This window comes from Microcaecilia unicolor, chromosome 2 (assembly GCF_901765095.1).
Source record: "Microcaecilia unicolor chromosome 2, aMicUni1.1, whole genome shotgun sequence".
NCBI classification, from domain to species: domain Eukaryota; kingdom Metazoa; phylum Chordata; class Amphibia; order Gymnophiona; family Siphonopidae; genus Microcaecilia; species Microcaecilia unicolor.
The window spans coordinates 5473739-5497456 of record NC_044032.1 but is presented as its reverse complement, the minus strand read 5'-3'; the positions used below and the strand labels follow the sequence as shown (position 1 = coordinate 5497456).

The window sequence follows — 23718 nt, the reverse complement described above, 5'->3', positions numbered from 1 at the left end:
ATCACCCCTGTTTTTCCTTTCTTCCAGAGTATACATGTTCAGGTCATCAAGTCTCTCATCATACGTCTTGTAACGCAAATCCCTTACCATTCTCGTAGCTTTTCTTTGCACCGCTTCCATTTTTTTAACATCCTTCGCAAGGTACGGCCTCCAAAACTGAACACAATACTCCAGGTGGGGCCTCACCAACGTCTTATACAGGGGCATTAAAACCTCCTTTCTTCTGCTGGTCACACCTCTCTCTATACAGCCTAGTAACCTTCTAGCTACGGCCACCGCCTTGTCACACTGTTTCATCGCCTTCAGATCCTCAGATAGTATTACCCCAAGATCCCTCTCCCCATCCGTACCTAGCAGGCTCTCACCGCCTAACACATATGCCTCTCTTGGATTTCTACTCCCTAAGTGCATCACTTTGCATTTCTTCGCATTGAATTTTAATTGCCAAACCTTTCTTCTAGCTTCCTCAGATCCTTTTTCATGTTTTCCACTCCCTCCCGGGTTTCCACTCTGTTGCAGATCTTAGTATCATCCGCAAATAGGCAAACTTTACCTTCTAACCCTTCGGCAATGTCACTCACAAATATATTACCATGGTCGTCCTTGGATTTGGACGTCTGATTTTCGGCCATTTTCGAAACCAAAAATGTCCAAGTCTAAAACGTCGAAATTCAAGCCATTTGGACGTGGGAGGAGGTAGCATTTCTTGATGATTAAAAATTGTCACAGAAGGGGTCTCACCTTTTTGGTGAGTGAAGCAATATAAGAGTACCCGGTGACTATATGAAACTTTCCCCTTGAAAAATTCAAGAGTTGTTTACTCCAGATAGCACTATCTACTATTGCGTATTGTATAATAATATAAGAACATAAGTATTGCCATACTAGGACAGACCAAAGGTCCATCAAGCCCAACATCCTGTTTCCAATGGTGGCCAATTCAGGTCACAAGAATCTGACAAGATCCCAAAAGAGTAAAACAGATTTTATTCTGATTATCCTAGAAATGAGCAGTGGATTTTCCCAAGTCCATCTTAATAATGGCTTATGGACTTTGAGGAAAGTATGTAAACCTTTTTATACCCTGTTAAGCTAACTGCTTTTACCACATTTAACTCTACTTAGCAGTTTCATTGCATTTTCAGGCATAGCACCAGCGGCAGTTAGCAAAATGCTGAGCGCTGCTGGCTGAATATCGACCCTTCTGTTTTTAAAGGTCCCTCTGGAGATGACTGTATCACATCTTCCCATCCAGATTCAGTTTTAATGTAATCTTATTACCAGGGTCAGCCCAACCATTAGGCAGCCGTCTAGGGCAACAGTTTTGAGAAAAGTAGCAAAAAAACAGCTGCAGTGAAAGCAAAGCAACAGTCCTGACAGTCAGCCATCACAGGAAGAGTGGGGCTGTCCAGATGTCCCATTTACCCAGCCAAATGGCTTTTGGTAATTGTCCTCATTAGGTATATACTAAATTAAGTTTAATACTTATTTAATAGACCTCTTGGATCACTGGGGCTGAGGAATGCCCAGTTAAAACACATTCACATATCCCAAAACTTGCTTTCCCAATGCACACAGACTATCAAAGGGAAGTAAGGAGGAAGTTGGGAACTGCAGGCCAGTTGGTCTGACCTCTGCAAATTCCATACAGGTTCATAGCAAACCCCCTCCCAATGGCACAGATAGTACTGCCCTATCCCTCTGAACCCACCCCTCCCCATAACACCCACACCCACTACTCACAGGAATGGCAGCAAAACCCAAATACACTCACAATCCAGAAACAACTGCTCCGTCAGTCACACCATCCAACATGCAGTCTCCCGGTGCCTCTTCAGTGGCTCGTGTCTTACGTGACCCACCGTTGGGCTGACTTAATGCCCCTCATGATGATACCAAGGGGTGAAGTCAGATGCCCCAACAGCTGGTGGCATGGTTCTTCAACAGCCACTGGCTCCCTCCAGCACACAGTCAGCAAGAACAGGTAGGAACGTTCTTCACTACTATTTAATTCTCAATGACACAACAGATATTTTCTGAATAGATAGGTCTTCAGCTGTTTTCTTTTTTTTTTTGTTACATTTGCACCCCGCGCTTTCCCACTCATGGCAGGCTCAATGCGGCTTACATATTATATACAGGTACTTATTTGTACCTGGGGCAATGGAGGGTTAAGTGACTTGCCCAGTCACAAGGAGCTGCAGTGGGAATTGAACCCAGTTCTCCAGGATCAAAGTCCACCACCCTAACCACTAGGCCACTCCTCCACTGTTGCTACTATTTGAGATTCTACATGGAATGTTGCTATTCCACCAGCAACATTCCATGTAGAAGTCGGCCCTTGCAGATCACCAATGTGGCCACGCAGGCTTCTACATGGAATGTTGCTAGTGGAATAGCAACATTCCATGTAGAATCTCCAATAGTAGGCAACATTCCATGTCGAATCTCCAATAGTAGCAACAGAATCTCAATAGTAGCAACATTCCATGTAGAACCTCCAATAGTATCTATTTTATTTTTGTTACATTTGTACCCTGCGCTTTCCCACTCATGGCAGGCTCAATGCGGCTTACATGGGGCAATGGAGGGTTAAGTGACTTGCCCAGAGTCACAAGGAGCTGCCTGTGCCTGAAGTGGGAACGACATACGGTTATTCAAACTTCCTTCTTGAAAGAAGTGAAAAACCTCTCTCTTTATGAAATATCTTTCTGCATAAGTAATTTTTATTCAAAAAATGATTATCCTAAAAATGTTTAGCTTCTCTTCTTTGTGATCTGCATAATGCCATCTTTGGTCATTTACAGAATATGGTTTGTTTGTATTGTATTGCAGGTGTAACGTTAGGCTGTTCCATTCTTTTGCTCCCTGATGTACAAATATGAGAACAAAAAAATCTATTATATCTACACTAGTAAAAAAGCCCCGTTTCTGATGCAAATGAAATGGGGGCTAGCAAGGTTTTCTTCTGTGTGCATGTGGGAGTGTGTGTGTCCCTGCCCTCTGCCCTCTCTCCCTTCCCCTGTGCTGTCTGTCCTCTCTGTCCCCTCCCCCCTTGGAGTCGAGTCCTTCAGTGTTAAGTTTCCTGCTGTGCTGTGTTTGTGTTACAGAGATAGTGAGGGCTTCTGCCCTCTCTCCCCTCCCCCCTCTGAGTCCTTCACTGTTACAGAGAGAGCGATTTGATTTTGTGCTCTGCTGTGTTTTCCTTCACTGTTTGTGTTACAGAGAGAGCGAGGGTGGGGCAGACACTCATGGGGAAACCGGATATCTCTGTCCCTGCCCTCTGCCCTCTCTCCCCTCCCCCCTCTGAGTCCTTCATTGTTACAGAGAGAGGGATTTGATTTCCTGCTTTGCTGTTTTCAGTGTTGCCAGGTGGGCGGTTTTACCGCCCAATTGGGCGGTTTTCCGCGACCCGCCGCGGGAAATTTTTGCCCGCGGCGGGTTGCGGTTTTTTGGGCTCCTTTTTGGCTTCGGGGCGGTTTTTTCGCCGGCTTTTGCGGTTTTTTCGCCGGCTTTTTTCGGCCGCGGTGGGCGGGGTTAATGACGTTTCTGGGCGGGGTTAGTGACATGGGAGGCGGGGTTAGTGACGGGGGAGGCGGGGTTAGTGACGGGGGAGGCGGGGTTAGTGACGGGGAGGCGGGGCCGATGACGGCGGGGGCGGGGTTGATGACGGCGGGGGCGGGGGTGATGACGCGGGGGCGGGGGTGTCAGGGGCGGGGTTTGAGTTTGGGCGGGTTTTGGGCTGGATTTTGGGCTCCTTTAGGCTGGAAAAAAATTTTCCACCTGGCAACCCTGGCTGTTTTCCTTCACTGTTTGTGTTACAGAGAGAGCGAGGGCGGGGCAGACACTCATGGGGAAACCGGATATCTCTCCCCCTTCACACTTCCGGCTGGAGGCTTCATAGAACGTTGGTGTTGCCTTTTATATATAGAGATAGTTTTAGGGGATGAAAACTGAAGACCACATCAATTCCTAAACTATAAATTATGATTATGGAAAAGGATCTCAAGTAAATGGGCCATAGAACTCAGAACCAGACCAAATATTATCTTATGAATGAGAATGCACAACTTGAAGATGGCTCCTGCCTCTACTAGGAGCCAGTGTAATCTCTGTAACAAGGGAAAATATATCAGGAAGAGCTGGACTAGCTAAAACCTTTGAGCAATGAGGGACCTAAAATACTCCAGTGCTGTCTCTGAGTTCTTTCCCAGCAACTAACCACAGAACTAAACGGTAACGGAATTCAAACACGCGTGGGACAAACCTAAAAGGAATCCTGTTCAGAAGGAATGGATCCTAAGGAGCTTAGCCGAGATTGGGTGGCAGAGCCGGTGGCGGGAGGCGGGGATGGTGCTGGGCAGACTTATAGGTCTGTGCTAGAGCCGGTGGTGGGAGGTGGGACTGGTGGTTGGGAGGTGGGGATGGTGCTGGGCAGACTTATACGGTCTGTGCCAGAGCCGGTGGTTGGGAGGTGGGCTGATGGTTGGAAGGCGGGGATAGTGCTGGGCAGACTTATACAGTCTGTGCCAGAGCCAGTGGTGGGAGGTGGGGCTGGTGGTTGGAAGGCGGGGATAGTGCTGGGCAGACTTATACGGTCTGTGCCAGAGCCGGTGGTGGGAGGCGGGGCTGGTGGTTGGGAGGTGGGGATAGTGCTGGGCAGACTTATACAGTCTGTGCCGGGGATGGTGGTTGGGAGGTGGGGAGGTGGGGATAGTGCTGGGCAGACTTATACGGTCTGTGCCAGAGCCGGTGGTGGGAGGCAGGGATAGTGCTGGGCAGACTTATACGGTCTGTGCCAGAGCCGGTGGTTGGGAGGCGGGCTGATGGTTGGAAGGCGGGGATAGTGCTGGGCAGACTTATACAGTCTGTGCCAGAGCCAGTGGTGGGAGGTGGGGCTGGTGGTTGGAAGGCGGGGATAGTGCTGGGCAGACTTATACGGTCTGTGCCAGAGCTGGTGGTGGGAGGCGGGGCTGGTGGTTGGGAGGTGGGGATAGTGCTGGGCAGACTTATACAGTCTGTGCCGGGGATGGTGGTTGGGAGGTGGGGATAGTGCTGGGCAGACTTATACGGTCTGTGCCAGAGCCGGTGGTGGGAGGCGGGGCTGGTGGTTGGGAGGTGGGGATAGTGCTGGGCAGACTTATACAGTCTGTGCCGGGGATGGTGGTTCGGAGGCGGGGATAGTGCTGGGCAGACTTACACGGTCTGTGCCCTGAAAAGGACAGGTACAAATCAAAGTAGGGTATACACAAAAAGTAGCACATATGAGTTTATCTTGTTGGGCAGACTGGATGGACCATGCAGGTCTTTTTCTGCCGCCATCTACTATGTTACTATGTTACTATACAGCCAAAAAGTAATAAATATGCCATCACCACAAATAAATACAGAGCCATCCCGGCAACTAGCCACATAGCCATAGTAAGAGCAAGCCTTCGAGACCAACCGAGAAGGATTCCGCTGCTCAGACACAAAGGTGTCTTATTAATCAGTCACACCTGACTATCTCAGAAAACAGAACTGACCTATCAGAGCACCAAGTTACAGACTCAAACCAGGAGCCATTCAGAAGTGTCCCGAGCCAACCATCCCAGCATCTATTCACAGTAGCATCGGAGCATAAGAAAGATTTACAGGGCTCTGAAAACATCCTACTACTGAGTCAGCCCAGATGCCAGTCACTAATTCTCACAAGTCTCCCTTAAACGAATCTGGTACAGAATCCCAACACATTTAAGTACATAAGCTTGAACTGAGTGCCTTTCAAGTGAAAGGAAATTAAATCAGACTGTGTTGTAGCCACAGAATCATCTAAGAACTGGCCATGAGTCATTCCATGAACTAGCCACAAAACCATATTAAACTCTAGTCACAGGCCCATTTTAGGAACTAGCATTAATACCATGTTATCGACCAGGTACGGAGTCAACTTAGTAACTCCTACCCCCTTTCTCTATTTCTGTGGATAACACGCTCATCCTTCCCGTCTCATCAGCACGTAACCTTGGGGTCATCTTCGACTCCTCCCTCTCCTTCGCTTCACATATTCAACAGACTGCTAAAACCTGTCGTTTCTTCCTCTATAACATCACCAAAATTCGCCCTTTCCTTTCTGAGTATGCAACCAGAACCCTCATCCACACTCTTATCACCTCCCACTTAGACTACTGCAACTTGCTTCTCACAGGTCTCCCACTGAGCCATCTCTCTCCTCTTCAATCTGTTCAAAATTCTGCCGCACGACTAATATTCCGCCAGTGTCGTTATGCTCATATTAGCCCTCTCCTCAAGTCACTTCATTGGCTCCCTATCCATTTCCGCATTCAGTTCAAACTCCTCTTACTGACTTACAAATGCATTCACTCTGCAGCTCCTCAGTACCTCTCCACTCTCATCTCTCCCTACACTCCTCCCCGGGAACTCCGCTCACTGGGCAAATCTCTCTTATCTGCACCCTTCTCCTCCACCGCTAACTCCAGACTCCATTCCTTCTATCTTGCTGCACCGTATGTTTGGAATAAACTTCCTGAGCCAGTACACCAAGCCTCATCTCTGGCCAACTTCAAATCTAGTCTAACTTAATTAACAATCATCTCAGATAGATTCTGTAAATAAAAACGTCTTAAGAGCTTTCCTAAAAACAGTAAGTGGGCTGTAGTGGTAATGTATTCATATAGAAGCAGCTTGTTAATAGACATATCATGCATTTAATAACATGTCTAACGGAAGGAAAAGTTAGTAACATTAAATTCCTAGTTGTAACTCCGGTTTTCATATGCAACAGTGTGATTCAATCCGTCAGATTACGAGGAGCCTCACATACCAGTTTATTTTTGAAAGAGAATGACGCCTATATTTCGACCCAAATCGGGAGATGGGCGTCCGTTTCCCGTGGGTGCCCAAATCGGTATAATCGAAACCCGATTTTTGGCGTCCTCAACTGCAGTCTGTCATGGAGACGATCAAAGATCATGGGGGCATGTTGGAGGCGTGGCGAAGGCGGGACTGGGGCGTGGTTATCGGCCGAAGAGAGATGGGCGTCTTTAGCTGATAATCGAAACAAGAAGGGCGTTTTTGACGAGAATTTGGTATGCTTTATTTGGACCCTTTTTTTTCAGGTCCAAGTCCCAAAAACGTGCCCCAACTGACCAGATGTCCACCGGAGGGAATCAGGGATCACCTCCCCTGATTCCCCCAGTGATCACTAACCCCCTCCCACCAAAAAAAAAAAACACTTTACAAACTTTTTTTCCCAGCCTCTATGCCAGCCTCAAATGCCGTACCCACCTCCATGACAGCAAAATGTGTTCTATCCTCTGACAGCCTTTCCCTGGTTCTGATGTGGCTCGGGTGAGTGTGACACCTTTTCTGTTAAGGGCACTGCAGAGTCACATCAGCAATGCATTGTGGTGGGTGTAGGGTATTGGGCTCCGTGATTCCACTAGCTTGTGTTAAATGCTCACGATGTTGGTAGTTGGTAGGCTGTACTCCCAAGTTGCTTTTCCCTCTGCGTTCTGGGTTAGAGTGTGCCCTGCTTTGTTTCTGGTAGTCCATGAGGTAGTGGCCATTTGTGTAAGACACTTTTAGATCCCTTTCATGTGTTAGCCATGTTACAGCACTTAGCTCTTACCTTGAATGTTGCTGAAAGAGGGCATTGTACACCATTCTGCCAGCTCGGACCTACTGCTAATCTCAGTACCAGTGAGACTCGTTGCCAGTGGGGCACAACCTCTGATCTGCAGTTAACTGTGAGTGAATGTGCTTATTCCAATAAAGGACGTTTTCAGCGAGATTAGTCTTCAGGTGTGAACTGCTGTGCCAAGGTTCTACACCAGCAACAAGTCCTGTCCCTGGAGCACTTTTAGTGGGTACTGCAGTGCACTTCAGGCAGGCAGACCCAGGCCCATCCCCCCCCCCCCCCCCACTTGTGGTGGTAAATGGGAGGCCTCTAAAACCCACTGTACCCACATGTAGTTGCCCCCTTCACCCCTAAGAGCTATGGTAGTGTTGTACATTTGTCCCTCCCACGATCAAATGGCTTGGATTAGGACGTTTCTGAGATGGGTGTTTTTAGTTTCCATTATTGCTAAAAAAAAAAAAACGACCATCTCAGAAAGGACCAAATCCATGGCATTTGGTTCGTCCAAACCGTATTTTCGAAACAAAAGATGGACGCCTATCTTTTTTGAAAATACGGTCTGTCCCGCCTCTTCACATACCCGTTTTCGGACATAGACGCCCGTGGAGATGGGCGTTCGCGTTCGATTATGCCCCTCATAGTAACATAGTAGATGACGGCAGAAAAAGACCTGCACGGTCCATCCAGTCTGCCCAACAATTTAAACTCATATGTGCTACTTTATATGTATACCTGACCTTGATTTGTTTCTGCCATTTTCAGGGCACAGACCGTAGAAGTCTGCCCAGAACAAGGCCCACCTCCCAACCACCAGCCCCGCCTCCCCCCACCGGCTCTGCCATATATAATCTTAAATGTTAACGTGTACAGCACACTGAACATCAACCCCTATATATTTAGTTGCACATATGAAATCAACTAACTGATAAATTGTTCCTCTCTAACTTAGAGACAGAATTATATCTACAAGATGGTGGGGTTTGTTACTCACATCGTACCCCCAGTGCTATGCTTATTGTCAGCAGACAGACACAGGCCACCAGCAGAACAAGTGCAACGTGTGGTGTCCATGACCCGAGGAATGAAAATCCTGTAAAGCAGAGGGAAGAGAGAGTCGTCGAGTTATTCAGGAGAATCAATTAGACTTTATCATCTCATACAGATAGGTGGATATAGAGAGGAAAGAGTCTGCACTACTTCAGCAGGGTAACAGCAAATCACACCAATGCAGAACAAGGAAAGAAGAGGGAGTCCCTGGCTAATTACTACTGGCTGCTAATTCTAGAGAGAAGTGTTTCTTTTTATTCCTTGCAGTTCTTGCCCCTGACGCAAGCTAGTCCAGGTGAGACATGGCCCCGACTGTATTATCGAAACGAAAGATGGACGCCCATCTTGATTCGATAATACGGGTTTCCCCGCCCCTTCGCCGGGACGTCCTGCGAGGACGTCCTCAGGAAAACTTGGGCGCCCCTTTCGATTATGCCTCCCACGTCTACTTCAGGAAGCAGGTGAAAGCTTGGCTCTTCAACCAAGCCTTTAACGGAAGAAGTAACAAACTTGTTAGTCTCACTCACACACACAAGGATTGACTCGGGCTGCACATACTGCAGCGGGACATGTTTATCCACTCCTACCCTAGCTGAGATAATATTTAACCATCTCTCTGACCTCACGTGCAACTTTCTTTAAATCAGTCCCCTTATTTTCTAACCCCTCTTACTCTCTTACCTATCTATATGTTCCATCTTTGCTTATACCCTTCACTGTCAATTAAAATATTCTATTATGTATTGTGTTTGTTGGATTATTTGTGGTAAATAATTAGCAGATTTTATACACACAGCTTCAGCTTTAGAAATGTTAATTTCTTTTCTTCATCTCTCTCACATACACCCCAGAATAATTCACTGCTGAGTCACTTTAAAGTTGAAGTAACAAAACATCTGTTTACTCACAGTTTGTAGTTAGAGTGATATTCAGGCAGGCTTATCTACTATAATAAAACTCACCCTCAACGTTCTGAGGACACAGTGAAGCCAAGCCCTGACTTCCTTCAAAAAGGTTTGAAGGTTCATGGTGGTGAAGCCACCAAAATTGCTCCGGGCCCCGCCCTCGAGGGCGGAGCAATGGCAGAACAACGAAGGGGTTGGCAGGGAGGGAGGCTCGAGGCGTGGGGGGGAAATCGTTGGGGGCGGAGCAATGGCAGTACAAAGAAGGGGTTGGCCAGGGAGGGAGGGGGGGTGTTGGCAACGAAAACCTTGCTAGCGCCCGTTTCATTTGCTCTGAAACGGGCCTCTTTTACTAGTATAACATAATACAATACATTTGGATTATCAGCTCTTTCCATGTGCTTAGATGGTAATGGATGCTCACACCATAGATCCTCAGGTTAGGAGAGATCATTAGAGCTCCATGTGCTGTGCCTAACCCCCCCCGCACAGGAAGTTGCATGGGTGTGACCTCTCTAGGTAATTCACATCAGAGGCAGTGTTGCCAGGTGGGCGGTTTTACCGCCCAATTGGGCGGTTTTCCACGACCCGCAGCGGGAAATTTTTGCCCACGGCGGGTTGCGGTTTTTTGGGCTTCTTTTTTGTCTTTTGGGCGGTTTTTTAGGCGTTTTTTTTGGCCGCGGGGGGCAGGGTTAGTGACGTTCTGGGCGGGGTTAGTGATGTTCTGGGCGTGGCCGATGACGGCGGGGGCGGGGCTGATGATGGCGGGGGCGGGGTGATGACGGCGGGGGCGGGGGTGATGACGCGGGGTGGGGGTTTCAGGGGCGGGGTTTGAGTTTGGGCGGGTTTTGGGCTGGATTTAGGCTGGTTTGGGTGGGAAAAAAATTTTCCACCTGGCAACCCTGATCAGAGGTCACAGAGTAATCACAGAGAAAAAATTGCTGACAGACAATGCATTATTCCAACAGTGTTGACACTGTAAGTAGTATACTAGCCTGCTTATAATCGAAATAGAAAAACGCCTATATTGTGACCCAAATCGGGAGATAGACGTTTATCTCACAAAAACGAATAAACCGGTATAATCGAAAGCCGAATTTGGACGTTTTCAACTGCACTCCGTCGCGGATGCGGACAAAGTTGATGGGGGCGTGTCGAAGGCGTGGTGAAGGCGGGACTGGGGCGTGGTTATTGGGCGATCAGAGATGGGCGCCTTTCGCCGATAATGGAAAAAAATATGCGTTTTTAGCGAGAATTTAGGGCACTTTTCCTGGACCCTGTTTTTCCACGAATAAGGCCCCAAAAAGTGCCCTAAATGACCAGATGACCACTGGAGGGAATCGGGGATGACCTCCCCTGACTCCCCCAGTGGTCACAAACCCCCTCCCACCACAAAAAATGATGTTTCACAACTTTTTATTTTCACCCTCAAATGTCATACCCACCTCCCTGGCAGCAGTATGCAGGTCCCTGGAGCAGTTGTTAGGGGGTGCAGTGGACTTCAGGCAGGTGGACTCAGGCCCATCACCCCCCTACCTGTTACAATTGTGCTGCTTAATGCTTAGTCGTCCAATCCCCCCAAACCGACTGTACCCACATGTAGGTGCCCCCCTTCACCCCTTAGGGCTATAGTAATGGTGTAGACTTGTGGGCAGTGGGTTTTGAGGGGGATTTGGGGGGCTCTACACACAAGGGAAGGGTGCTATGCACCTGGGAGCTCTTTTACCTTTTGTTTTGTTTTTGTAAATGTGCCCCCTAGGGTGCCCGGTTGGTGTCCTGGCATGTTAGGGGGACCAGTGCACTACGACTCCTGGCCCCTCCCACGAACAAATGCCTTGGATTTATTCGTTTTTGAGCTGGGCGCTTTCATTTTCCATTATCGCTGAAAAGCAAAAACGCCCAGCTCACAACTTGGCGAATAAAACATGGACGTCTATTTTTTTCGAAAATACGGTTCGGTCCGCCCCTTCACGGACCCGTTCTCGGAGATAAACGCCCATGGAGATAGACGTTTTCGTTCGATTATGCCCCTCTAGGCCATACTTGCTTGAGGGGCGTTGAGGCTGCTCAACTTGCACCTCATTTGATAGGCAATCCATAGAGGTCAACTTCAACCAGGCCTTTAATGGAAGAAGTAACGAACTTGTTAGTTTCACTCACACACACAAGGATTGACTCGGGCTGCTCATACTGCAGCGGGACATGTTTATCCACTCCAACCCTAACTGAGATAATATTTAACCATCTCTCTGACCTTATGTGCAACTTTCTTCAAATCAGTCACCTTCCTTTCTAATTCTTCCTACTTTCTTACTCATCTATATGTTACAACTTTGCCTTACCCTTCACCACCAATTATAATATTCCATTACGTATAGTGTTGGCATTGCAAGTAGTATATCATCCCATACTTTGTATTGTTATTTGAATATTTTTACTGCTGTAATTGCCTATTGCTCATGCTTGATCTATTCTTACACTGCCTTGAGTGAATTCCTTCAAAAAGGCGGTAAATAAATCCTAATAAATAAATGGCCACATCAGGCACAATATCCCCCTTGCTGTAAGAAATATGTAACCTCCTTGTTCAGCGTTTTTGTGATCTGCTGGAGTCCTGCCTGCTCGAGCTGCCCAAGTCAGAGAGCTGTTCACCTCATTTGCTTATTGGATTCAGTGCAGAATCAGGGCCTGGGGACTAGGGTTGTACAGGTAAAGAAATGTTTATTTTGTTTAGTTTTCCAGGTCATTTATAGGACTTTTCATTTTATTCAGGTTTCTTACATTGTGGTTTTTGTCTTGTTTTGGGGGCAGAGTTGTCAGCACCTCCCTACCTAGGTGAGCATAGTTAGGACCTGCTTTTTGTACAGTCCTATCTGTCTTCTTAGCTATCCGGGCACCAGCACAATATCGCTGGTACCCACAAAACTACTAGAACCTATCACGGCTTCTGTCATGACCTACCTTCCTCCTCCCCTCGCTCCACTTGGCTGCTCCCGCGCTCAAAGCCCGACATCCTCCAGCACCCAGCTGACAGTCCTGGACAGCAGCGTTCCTGCCCGCCGCCTGAGCCAGTGGCATCTTGCTGCACTGTGTGGTCTGGCCAGTCAGCAGCATCGGTCCCAGCAGGAGGCGTGGCTAGCACACACATGCCCGTGAGCCCCTCTTAAAGGAGCAGAACCCGGAACTTCTGAGTGGACCACAGGAGACGCCCTCTTTCTGGCGGGGATGTAAACACAGCTTACTTTCAGGAAGTCACCTCAGCAACAAGTTCTTTGGCTTGTCCTCCTGCTGGTGCACTTTTCTGATCCCTGCTGCCTGACCTGACCTGTACCTGGATTTGCCCTGCTCGCTGTCTCGCCTGACCTGTGCCTGTACCAGTGGCATAGCCACAGGTGGGCTTGGGTGGGCCAGGGCCCACCCACTTAGGGCTCAGGCCCACCCAACAGTAGCACATGTTTAGCGGTAGCTGATGGAGATCCCAAGCTCTGCCAGCTGAAGACTTTCCCCTGATAGTAACAAAATTCTACTCTCCACAATACTGGCACCTGCACATGCTCAGTTTTCAGCGCATGCCTGCTGCAGACTGCCAAGGTAGAAAGAAGCATTTTCCTGCCAGCTGAGATATTTTTTTGGTGGTGGTGGGGGTGGGGGGTGGGGATAACATTTGGTGCCCACCCACTTCTTAACTAGGCCCACCCAAAATCTGTTGTCTGGCTATGCACCTTGAATTGCCTTGCTCACTGCCTGACCTGACCTGTGCCTGTACCTGGATTCGCCCTTCTCGCTGTCTGACCTGACCTGTGCCTGTACCTGGATTCGCCCTTCTCGCTGTCTGACCTGACCTGTGCCTGTACCTGGATTTGCCTAGCTCGCTGTCTAGCCTGACCTGTGCCTGTACCTTGAATTGCCTTGCTTGCTGCCTGACCTGACCTGTGCCTGTACCTGGATTCGCCCTGCTCACTGCCTGACCTAACCTGTGCCTGTACCTGGATTTGCCTAGCTCGCTGTCTAGCCTGACCTGTGCCTGTACCTTGGATTTGCCTAGCTCGCTGTCTAGCCTGACCTGTGCCTGTACCTTGAATTGCCTTGCTCACTGCCTAACCTGACCTGTGCCTGTACCTTGAATTGTCTTCCTCGCTGCCTGACCTGACCTGTGCCTGTACCTGGATTCGCCCTGCTCGCTGCCTGACCTGACCTGTGCCTGTACCTGGATTCGCCCTGCTCGCTGTCTGACCTGACCTTTGCCTGTACCTTGAATTGCCTTGCTCACTGCCTGATCTGACCTGTGTGCCTGTACCTGAATTTGCCTGGCTTGCTGCCTGACCTGACCTGTTGCCTGATCCTGGACTTGCCCTGCCCACCACTTATCCTGTTCTTTGCCTGTTGTTTACTCTTCTGAGAACCCAAGTCCTGCTAGCCACCAGAACCTGAGATCTCAAGTTTCAGGGAACGGTGGTTGGTTCAGGCGAAGACCCCTGGGGCTTCATTGGCCGCCTTCTTACTACAGCGCCAGGGCTCACTTCCAGTTTCCACCACCAAGCGTGGCACCCCTTCTCAATTCTGCCCCCATAACACCCCTCTCCTGCCAGGATTTAAACTGGCTGGTTAATGCTGATATTCAGCTGCACTCCTCTGTTAAGTGCCACTACCAGCAGTAATCACGCTGAGCACAATTTAAGCGTGCAGGAGCCTATTCTGCCTGCTTAAATAGTTTTGAATATTGACCCCTTACTGAATGATATTCATTCAAAGTGGTTTACAAAATCACAAAAGATATCATCAACATGTAATCAGATAGTAAACCTACAGCTCAAATCTCTGGGACAGTGGTGAAGGGGGAATCCATTTTACTCATTCTCCTTGGCATGAAGAGAAAGGAGAAACTGGGTGTAGTTTTCCAGCCGTGCCATGAAGTGTGGAAAAAACGAACAGTGGGTGAAAATCTGTATATGACCTCCCAGGCTTAATTAGTCTCCACCCTGGTCCCAACCAAGCAAATACTGTTATGTAAGTGGTTCTCCACATGGAGTGGAGGAGTGGCCTAGTGGTTAGAGTGGTGGACTTTGGTCCTGGGGAACTGGGTTTGATTCTCACTTCAGGCACAGGTAGCTCCTTGTGACTCTGGGCAAGTCACTTAACCCTCCATTGCCCCATGTAAGCCGCATTGAGCCTGCCATGAGTGGGAAAGCGCAGGGTACAAATGTAACAAAAATAAAATAGATACTATTGGAGATTCTACATGGAATGTTGCTACTATTGGAGATTCTACATGGAATGTTGCTATTCCACTAGCAACATTCCATGTAGAAGGCTGCGCAGGCTTCTGTTTCTGTGAGTCTGACGTCCTGCACGTACGTACGTGCAGGACGTCAGACTCACAGAAGCAGAAGCCTGGGCGGCCACATTGGTGATCTGCAAGGGCCGACTTCTACATGGAATGTTGCTAGTGGAATAGCAAAAAATAAAAAAGGTGGGAGATTAAGCCAGGCTATCCAAAGTTAGGAACCAAATTTTAAGAAAAACAAAGTTTATTAATCTTTGAACAAATGATGATAAAACGATAATGCATTAAAATCGACTCAATATTATAATGTCGTGGTTTTTTATTCCTTTCAAATTTTTTGATATCTTTTTCTACACACGATTGGAATGCTGTTATCAGAGGGTGCATGGGGCCTGGAGGTATCCATGTAGATGGTTTCTTAACTACTGATACGTCCTGGTAAGGTGTTGTTGATTTGGAAAAAGTTTGTATGATTTGTAATTTGCGCTGAAATTTGAAGAGATCAACGCGTGTATTGAAAGCATTGTATCCAGCCGTTGGTACAAAAGATAACCCTTTCTTTAGGATCCCTTCTTCAACCCTTGTTAAGGTGTGATTAGATAAATTGAAGATAGGAGTGGATTCTTCTAATATCGGTTGTGAAACCGACTGTTGGATGGGTCCCTGTATTGACTGTTGGATGGGTCCCTGTGTTGATATCGCTGGGATGGATCCAATCTTCCTTTGCCTCTGCCTCTTCCTCTTCCTCTTTGAAACGACCTGTTTTGAGATATTTTCTGTGGTGCAAAATTGCTGTCCTTCTTCCAAAGTTCTTCTAAAAAAAGGTCAGTATGGGATACTGGTTGAAATCCTTGTTGTGGTACAGGAGAGGTGTCACGTGCAGATGAATGTCTAGAGTGGCCCGGAAGGTGAGGGCGTGGGCAAGGGCTACCTAACGGAGAAGTGTAAAGGTCACAGGAGTCACTTCTAATCCGCTTATGTCTATGCTCAATTGGATGATGTTCAGTTACATCTGCTGGGGGAATGTGTCTGATGTTAGTCTGTGACCTAGGGACATAAATTTCTTTGATTTTATTATTATTTCTAGTGGGATATTGTTTGGCCTTAGAAAATGGATATACTAAACCCTTTTTATAATCCAACTCATCTCTCCTAAATTTACTATTCTTAATTTCTTTTGTTTCATTCCTAAATTTGACTATTTTACTATCGACATCTTTAAGCACCTCATCGAAGTGAGGATCCTTAGTGTGTAAAGCATCCAACTTAGTGATAAGCGTATCTTTAAGGGCTTTACTTTTGGCCTGTGAAGCTTCTGCAATAAGGATCATAAGATCCAAACTGCATTTATTTAAAATAGCACACCACTTGTCTAGAAAGTCCTGATTATCTAGAAACATTGTGGGTGCTTTAGAGATTCTGAGGCCTCTAGGGATGCGTCTAGTCTTACAGTAATTCAGCATAGTATAGAAATGTAATTCATTCCTAACAATGTTCTTCTTAGTATTCACGATATCCAGCCATTGTTGCATCAATGATATTTCTGGTGGTGAGTAATGTTCCTCTTCCTGATCCAATTGTTGTAGAAGTAGGTTTAAATGGTCATCAGTAAAGCTTAAAACATTGGTCCAGCTTTGGAATGCCATGGCAGAGTCCCGGTGCTATAGTCTAGAGAGAATCCACAAACAGTGGAGAGCTCAAAAGATCCCACGAGGCGTGAAGCAAAAAATAAAAAAGGTGGGAGATTAAGCCAGGCTATCCAAAGTTAGGAACCAAATTTTAAGAAAAACAAAGTTTATTAATCTTTGAACAAATGATGATAAAACGATAATGCATTAAAATCGACTCAATATTATAATGTCGTGGTTTTTTATTCCTTTCAAATTTTTTGATATCTTTTTCTACACACGATTGGAATGCTGTTATCAGAGGGTGCATGGGGCCTGGAGGTATCCATGTAGATGGTTTCTTAACTACTGATACGTCCTGGTAAGGTGTTGTTGATTTGGAAAAAGTTTGTATGATTTGTAATTTGCGCTGAAATATGAAGAGATCAACGCGTGTATTGAAAGCATTGTATCCAGCCGTTGGTACAAAAGATAACCCTTTCTTTAGGATCCCTTCTTCAACCCTTGTTAAGGTGTGATTAGATAAATTGAAGATAGGAGTGGATTCTTCTAATATCGGTTGTGAAACCGACTGTTGGATGGGTCCCTGTATTGACTGTTGGATGGGTCCCTGTGTTGATATCGCTGGGATGGATCCAATCTTCCTTTGCCTCTGCCTCTTCCTCTTCCTCTTTGAAACGACCTGTTTTGAGATATTTTCTGTGGTGCAAAATTGCTGTCCTTCTTCCAAAGTTCTTCTAAAAAAAGGTCAGTATGGGATACTGGTTGAAATCCTTGTTGTGGTACAGGAGAGGTGTCACGTGCAGATGAATGTCTAGAGTGGCCCGGAAGGTGAGGGCGTGGGCAAGGGCTACCTAACGGAGAAGTGTAAAGGTCACAGGAGTCACTTCTAATCCGCTTATGTCTATGCAGTTTGGATCTTATGATCCTTATTGCAGAAGCTTCACAGGCCAAAAGTAAAGCCCTTAAAGATACGCTTATCACTAAGTTGGATGCTTTACACACTAAGGATCCTCACTTCGATGAGGTGCTTAAAGATGTCGATAGTAAAATAGTCAAATTTAGGAATGAAACAAAAGAAATTAAGAATAGTAAATTTAGGAGAGATGAGTTGGATTATAAAAAGGGTTTAGTATATCCATTTTCTAAGGCCAAACAATATCCCACTAGAAATAATAATAAAATCAAAGAAATTTATGTCCCTAGGTCACAGACTAACATCAGACACATTCCCCCAGCAGATGTAACTGAACATCATCCAATTGAGCATAGACATAAGCGGATTAGAAGTGACTCCTGTGACCTTTACACTTCTCCGTTAGGTAGCCCTTGCCCACGCCCTCACCTTCCGGGCCACTCTAGACATTCATCTGCACGTGACACCTCTCCTGTACCACAACAAGGATTTCAACCAGTATCCCATACTGACCTTTTTTAGAAGAACTTTGGAAGAAGGACAGCAATTTTGCACCACAGAAAATATCTCAAAACAGGTCGTTTCAAAGAGGAAGAGGAAGAGGCAGAGGCAAAGGAAGATTGGATCCATCCCAGCGATATCAACACAGGGACCCATCCAACAGTCAATACAGGGACCCATCCAACAGTCGGTTTCACAACCGATATTAGAAGAATCCACTCCTATCTTCAATTTATCTAATCACACCTTAACAAGGGTTGAAGAAGGGATCCTAAAGAAAGGGTTATCTTTTGTACCAACGGCTGGATACAATGCTTTCAATACACGCGTTGATCTCTTCAAATTTCAGCGCAAATTACAAATCATACAAACTTTTTCCAAATCAACAACACCTTACCAGGACGTATCAGTAGTTAAGAAACCATCTACATGGATACCTCCAGGCCCCATGCACCCTCTGATAACAGCATTCCAATCGTGTGTAGAAAAAGATATCAAAAAATTTGAAAGGAATAAAAAACCACGACATTATAATATTGAGTCGATTTTAATGCATTATCGTTTTATCATCATTTGTTCAAAGATTAATAAACTTTGTTTTTCTTAAAATTTGGTTCCTAACTTTGGATAGCCTGGCTTAATCTCCCACCTTTTTTATTTTTTGCTTCACGCCTCGTGGGATCTTTTGAGCTCTCCACTGTTTGTGGATTCTCTCTAAGCTAGTGGAATAGCAACATTCCATGTAGAATCTCAAATAGTAGCAACAGTGGAGGAGTGGCCTAGTGGTTAGGGTGGTGGTCTTTGGTCCTGGGGAACTGAGTTGGATTCCCACTTCAGGCACAGGCAGCTCCTTGTGACTCTGGGCAAGTCACTTAACCCTCCATTGCCCCATGTAAGCCGCATTGAGCCTGCCATGAGTGGGAAAGCGCAGGGTACAAATGTAACAAAAATAAAATAGATACTATTGGAGATTCTACATGGAATGTTGCTACTATTGGAGATTCTACATGGAATGTTGCTATTCCATGTAGAAGGCTGCGCAGGCTTCTGTTTCTGTGAGTGCAGGACGTCAGACTCGCAGAAGCCTACGCGGCCACATTGGTGATCTACAAGGGCCGACTTCTACATAGCAACATTCTATGTAGAATCTCAAATAGTAGCAACAGTGGAGGAGTGGCCTAGTGGTTAGGGTGGTGGACTTTGGTCCTGGGGAACTGAGTTCAATTCCCATTGCAGCTCCTTGTGACTCTGGGCAAGTCACTTAACCCTCCATTGCCCCAGGTACAAATAAGTACCTAAGCTGCATTGAGCCTGCCATGAGTGGGAAAGCATGGGGTACAAATAAAATTTAAAAAAAAAACAGGTTTACCAAGGAACCCACCTTATACTCCTTAATAATAATTAGAAGATTCTCCTCTCTTATCATTTGATATGGTCCATCTCCTTCAGCCAAGGGTAATACCCATAGCATGGGAAATAAGGTTCTGGACCTAGAAGCCGTGATGGAAGAGGCTGACTTGCATTTTTAGTGGTAGTCACAATGGTTCAGAGAGCGCTATAACTGGGATATAGTTGTACCGGGCTATGATCCATTCAGGAAGGGCAGGGTAGGAGGAAAGGGAGGGGGTGGTGTTATGTGTTAAAAACAATATTAAAATGACAGAATTGTAGGACTTATTTTTTTTTGTTACATTTGTACCCTGCGCTTTCCCACTCATGGCAGGCTCAATGCAGCTTACATGGGGCAATGGAGGGTTAAGTGACTTGCCCAGAGTCACAAGGAGCTGCCTGTGCCTGAAGTGGGAATCGAACTCAGTTCCCCAGGACCAAAGCCCACCACCCTAACCACTAGGCCACTCCTCCACCACCCTAACCACTAGGCCACTCCTCCACTGTTGGTGCTATTTGAGATTCTACATAGAATGTTGCTATGTAGAAGTCGGCCCTTGCAGATCACCAATGTGGCTGCGCAGGCTTCTGCTTCTGTGAGTCTGACAGGACGTCAGACTCACAGAAACAGAAGCCTGCGCAGCCTTCTACATGGAATGTTGCTAGTGGAATAGCAACATTCCATGTAGAATCTCCAATAGTAGCAACATAGTAGCAACATTCCATGTGGAATCTCCAATAGTATCTATTTTATTTTTGTTACATTTGTACCCCACGCTTTCCCACTCATGGCAGGCTCATTCGGCTTACATGGGGTAATGGAGGGTTAAGTGACTTGCCCAGAGTCACAAGGAGCTGCCAGTGCCTGAAGTGGGAATCAAACTCATGGGATAAAGAAGAGGCAATGTGGACTAATATTGAAAGAGAGAATGGAAAATCTATTTACAATGGTATGAAATACAGTTCTCCTTCAAATGCAGATTTAATTGAAAACATTCACAAAATAGCTATCAAAGAGAACATACTGTTAATAGGTGATTCCAATATGATGGGGTTGGTTAGGGCATCCCTGTTGCAGGGTTATTTTGTGATAGAAAGATCCTGGATGATCTACAGGGAGAACATTCCAGCAGTTGGTAGTAGAACCCATGCAGGATAGGACCGTCCTGGACCTGCTCTTTATGAATGTGGAGAGTGTTTCTGATGTCATTGGGTTGACCATCTGGCATCTAGCGATCACTGGATGATGTGATTCAGTAACGACAGATGTGGAAAGGGTTGATTCAAAAGTAAAGTTATAGACTTCAAAAGATCTGAATTTGTCAAGATGGTGGAATACCTCAAGGAATCGCTAACTGGATGGGAACATCTGGGAGAAGTAGAAAAGCTATGGATAAAGCTAAAAGGAGCAAACAACCACACTGGAGCAACAAGCGATGTTCTCCTGGGACCAGACCTCCCTGTCTGTTCCCTCTCTCTCCAAAAGAGTACCTCAACGAGCTGCTGCCTTGTACTGAACAGGGTCCTTCCTGTTCCTGCTCCCAGACTGGGATCCCCTGCTTCCCGCTAGAGCGTAGCAAACACCACAGAAGGTGATCTCTCCACAGGAGAACCAAAGACAAACGAACAACAGTGGATCCAATAAGAGTCCTCTCACAGTGGGCGTCCCTCAAAACAAGGTCTTTATTCAAAACAATCAAACAACCCAACACGTGATGTGCCACCTCCTCGGTAAAGCCCAGTTTAACATACTATGGCCTACTGAAGTATATCCAGCCCTGGCCTGCACCCAAGTTTGAGTGAATAAAACCAGACACTGAGGAGTCCTTTTACTAAAGGGTTGGTGTGCACAATCTGGAACTACCACTGGGCTACCGCAAGAGCCCGGTGGTAGTTCCCACCCCCAGCGTGCGCCATTTCTGGCGCTTCAAAAAAGTTTCTATTTCTGTAGTGCCGGTGCTTATCCAGCGATAATCACCGGGTTATCTCGGGAGCCCTTACCACCACCTCAGTGGGTGGCGGTAAGAGCTGCCCCCCTCCCCTCCCGAAATCGCCACATAGCAAGTGGTTCACTTACGCACGGCCATTTCTTGTCCTCAGAAAGAGATGGCCTTTTACCCACTGCGGTAAAAGGGGGCCTCGGTGCGTGCCAAAAACATGCGCTGATACTAGCATAGGCCCCCTACCGCAGTTTAGTAAAAGGACCCTTGAGTGAGATTTGTTTGTGGCCCGGGGAAGAGAGAGTGAGCTAGTCGATGAGACCCAGGGTTACAGATGGAATGGGAGATAGCCCTCTAGTGGGGATATCCTGCTAGTGGTGGTTACAGAGTCTTACTAAGAGCTGGAAACTCTGAACCCAAGCAAGGAGAGTACCCTTAGAGGTTCTCCTGGAGACAAGAAGAGCGGAAGACCTTGGGAGTATCAGCTCAGGGCAGAAGAAGCAGCAGCAGGCCTTGAGAGCAGGCACAAAGCAGCAAAGCTTTTGGGAGCGGCTCAAGACAGGGGCCTGTGGGGGCACTAACAGAGCTGTGTAGTCCTCTAGTGGGGAACCCTGGGACTGGCAGTTGTAGTGCCCTGATAAGGGCTGGTAATCCTAAACTCCAGGAGGGAGAAACCCCAGATGCTTCTCTTCAAGAGAGGACCAGAGAGGGAGAAGGCCTCCGTGTAGCTTCCTTGACTGTCCCTTCAAGAGAGGACCAGAGAGGGAGAAGGCCTCCGTGTAACTTCCTTGAGTGTCCCTTCAAGAGAGGGAAAAGGCCTCTGTGTAACTTCCTTGAGTGTCCCTTCAAGAGAGGACCAGAGAGGGAGAAGGCCTCCGTGTAACTTCCTTGAGTGTCCCTTCAAGAGAGGACCAGAGAGGGAGAAGGCCTCCATGTAACTTCCTTGAGTGTCCCTTCAAGAGAGGACCAGAGAGGGAGAAGGCCTCCGTGTAACTTCCTTGAGTGTCCCTTCAAGAGAGGACCAGAGAGGGAGAAGGCCTCCGTGTAACTTCCTTGAGTGTCCCTTCAAGAGAGGACCAGAGAGGGAGAAGGCCTCCGTGTAACTTCCTTGAGTGTCCCTTCAAGAGAGGACCAGAGAGGGAGAAGGCCTCCGTGTAACTTCCTTGAGTGTCCCTTCAAGAGAGGGAAAAGGCCTCCGTGTAACTTCCTTGAGTGTCCCTTCAAGAGAGGACCAGAGAGGGAGAAGGCCTCCGTGTAACTTCCTTGAGTGTCCCTTCAAGAGAGGGAAAAGGCCTCTGTGTAACTTCCTTGAGTGTCCCTTCAAGAGAGGACCAGAGAGGGAGAAGGCCTCCGTGTAACTTCCTTGAGTGTCCCTTCAAGAGAGGACCAGAGAGGGAAAAGGCCTCCGTGTAACTTCCTTGAGTGTCCCTTCAAGAGAGGACCAGAGAGGGAGAAGGCCTCCGTGTAACTTCCTTGAGTGTCCCTTCAAGAGAGGGAAAAGGCCTCCGTGTAACTTCCTTGAGTGTCCCTTCAAGAGAGGACCAGAGAGGGAGAAGGCCTCCGTGTAACTTCCTTGAGTGTCCCTTCAAGAGAGGGAAAAGGCCTCCGTGTAACTTCCTTGAGTGTCCCTTCAAGAGAGGACCAGAGAGGGAGAAGGCCTCCGTGTAACTTCCTTGAGTGTCCCTTCAAGAGAGGGAAAAGGCCTCTGTGTAACTTCCTTGAGTGTCCCTTCAAGAGAGGACCAGAGAGGGAGAAGGCCTCCGTGTAACTTCCTTGAGTGTCCCTTCAAGAGAGGGAAAAGGCCTCTGTGTAACTTCCTTGAGTGTCCCTTCAAGAGAGGACCAGAGAGGGAAAAGGCCTCCGTGTAACTTCCTTGAGTGTCCCTTCAAGAGAGGACCAGAGAGGGAGAAGGCCTCCGTGTAACTTCCTTGAGTGTCCCTTCAAGAGAGGACCAGAGAGGGAGAAGGCCTCTGTGTAACTTCCTTGAGTGTCCCTTCAAGAGAGGACCAGAGAGGGAGAAGGCCTCCGTGTAACTTCCTTGAGTGTCCCTTCAAGAGAGGACCAGAGAGGGAGAAGGCCTCCGTGTAACTTCCTTGAGTGTCCCTTCAAGAGAGGACCAGAGAGGGAGAAGGCCTCCGTGTAACTTCCTTGAGTGTCCCTTCAAGAGAGGACCAGAGAGGGAGAAGGCCTCCGTGTAACTTCCTTGAGTGTCCCTTCAAGAGAGGACCAGAGAGGGAGAAGGCCTCCGTGTAACTTCCTTGAGTGTTCCTTCAAGAGAGGACCAGAGAGGGAGAAGGCCTCCGTGTAACTTCCTTGAGTGTCCCTTCAAGAGAGGACCAGAGAGGGAGAAGGCCTCCGTGTAACTTCCTTGAGTGTCCCTTCAAGAGAGGGAAAAGGCCTCTGTGTAACTTCCTTGAGTGTCCCTTCAAGAGAGGACCAGAGAGGGAGAAGGCCTCCGTGTAACTTCCTTGA

General features: G+C 47.3%; 1 protein-coding gene across 1 annotated transcript in view; it reads right to left on the bottom strand.

Moving 5' to 3' along the window:
• LOC115461770 (B-cell differentiation antigen CD72-like) overlaps window positions 1-23718 on the bottom strand; it is a 109593-nt gene that overhangs the window by 77895 nt on the left and 7980 nt on the right. Inside the window, exon 3 of the mRNA XM_030191815.1 lies at window positions 8631-8729. Coding sequence (XP_030047675.1) covers window positions 8631-8729 — 99 coding nt within the window. The remainder of the gene's footprint in view (window positions 1-8630; window positions 8730-23718) is intronic.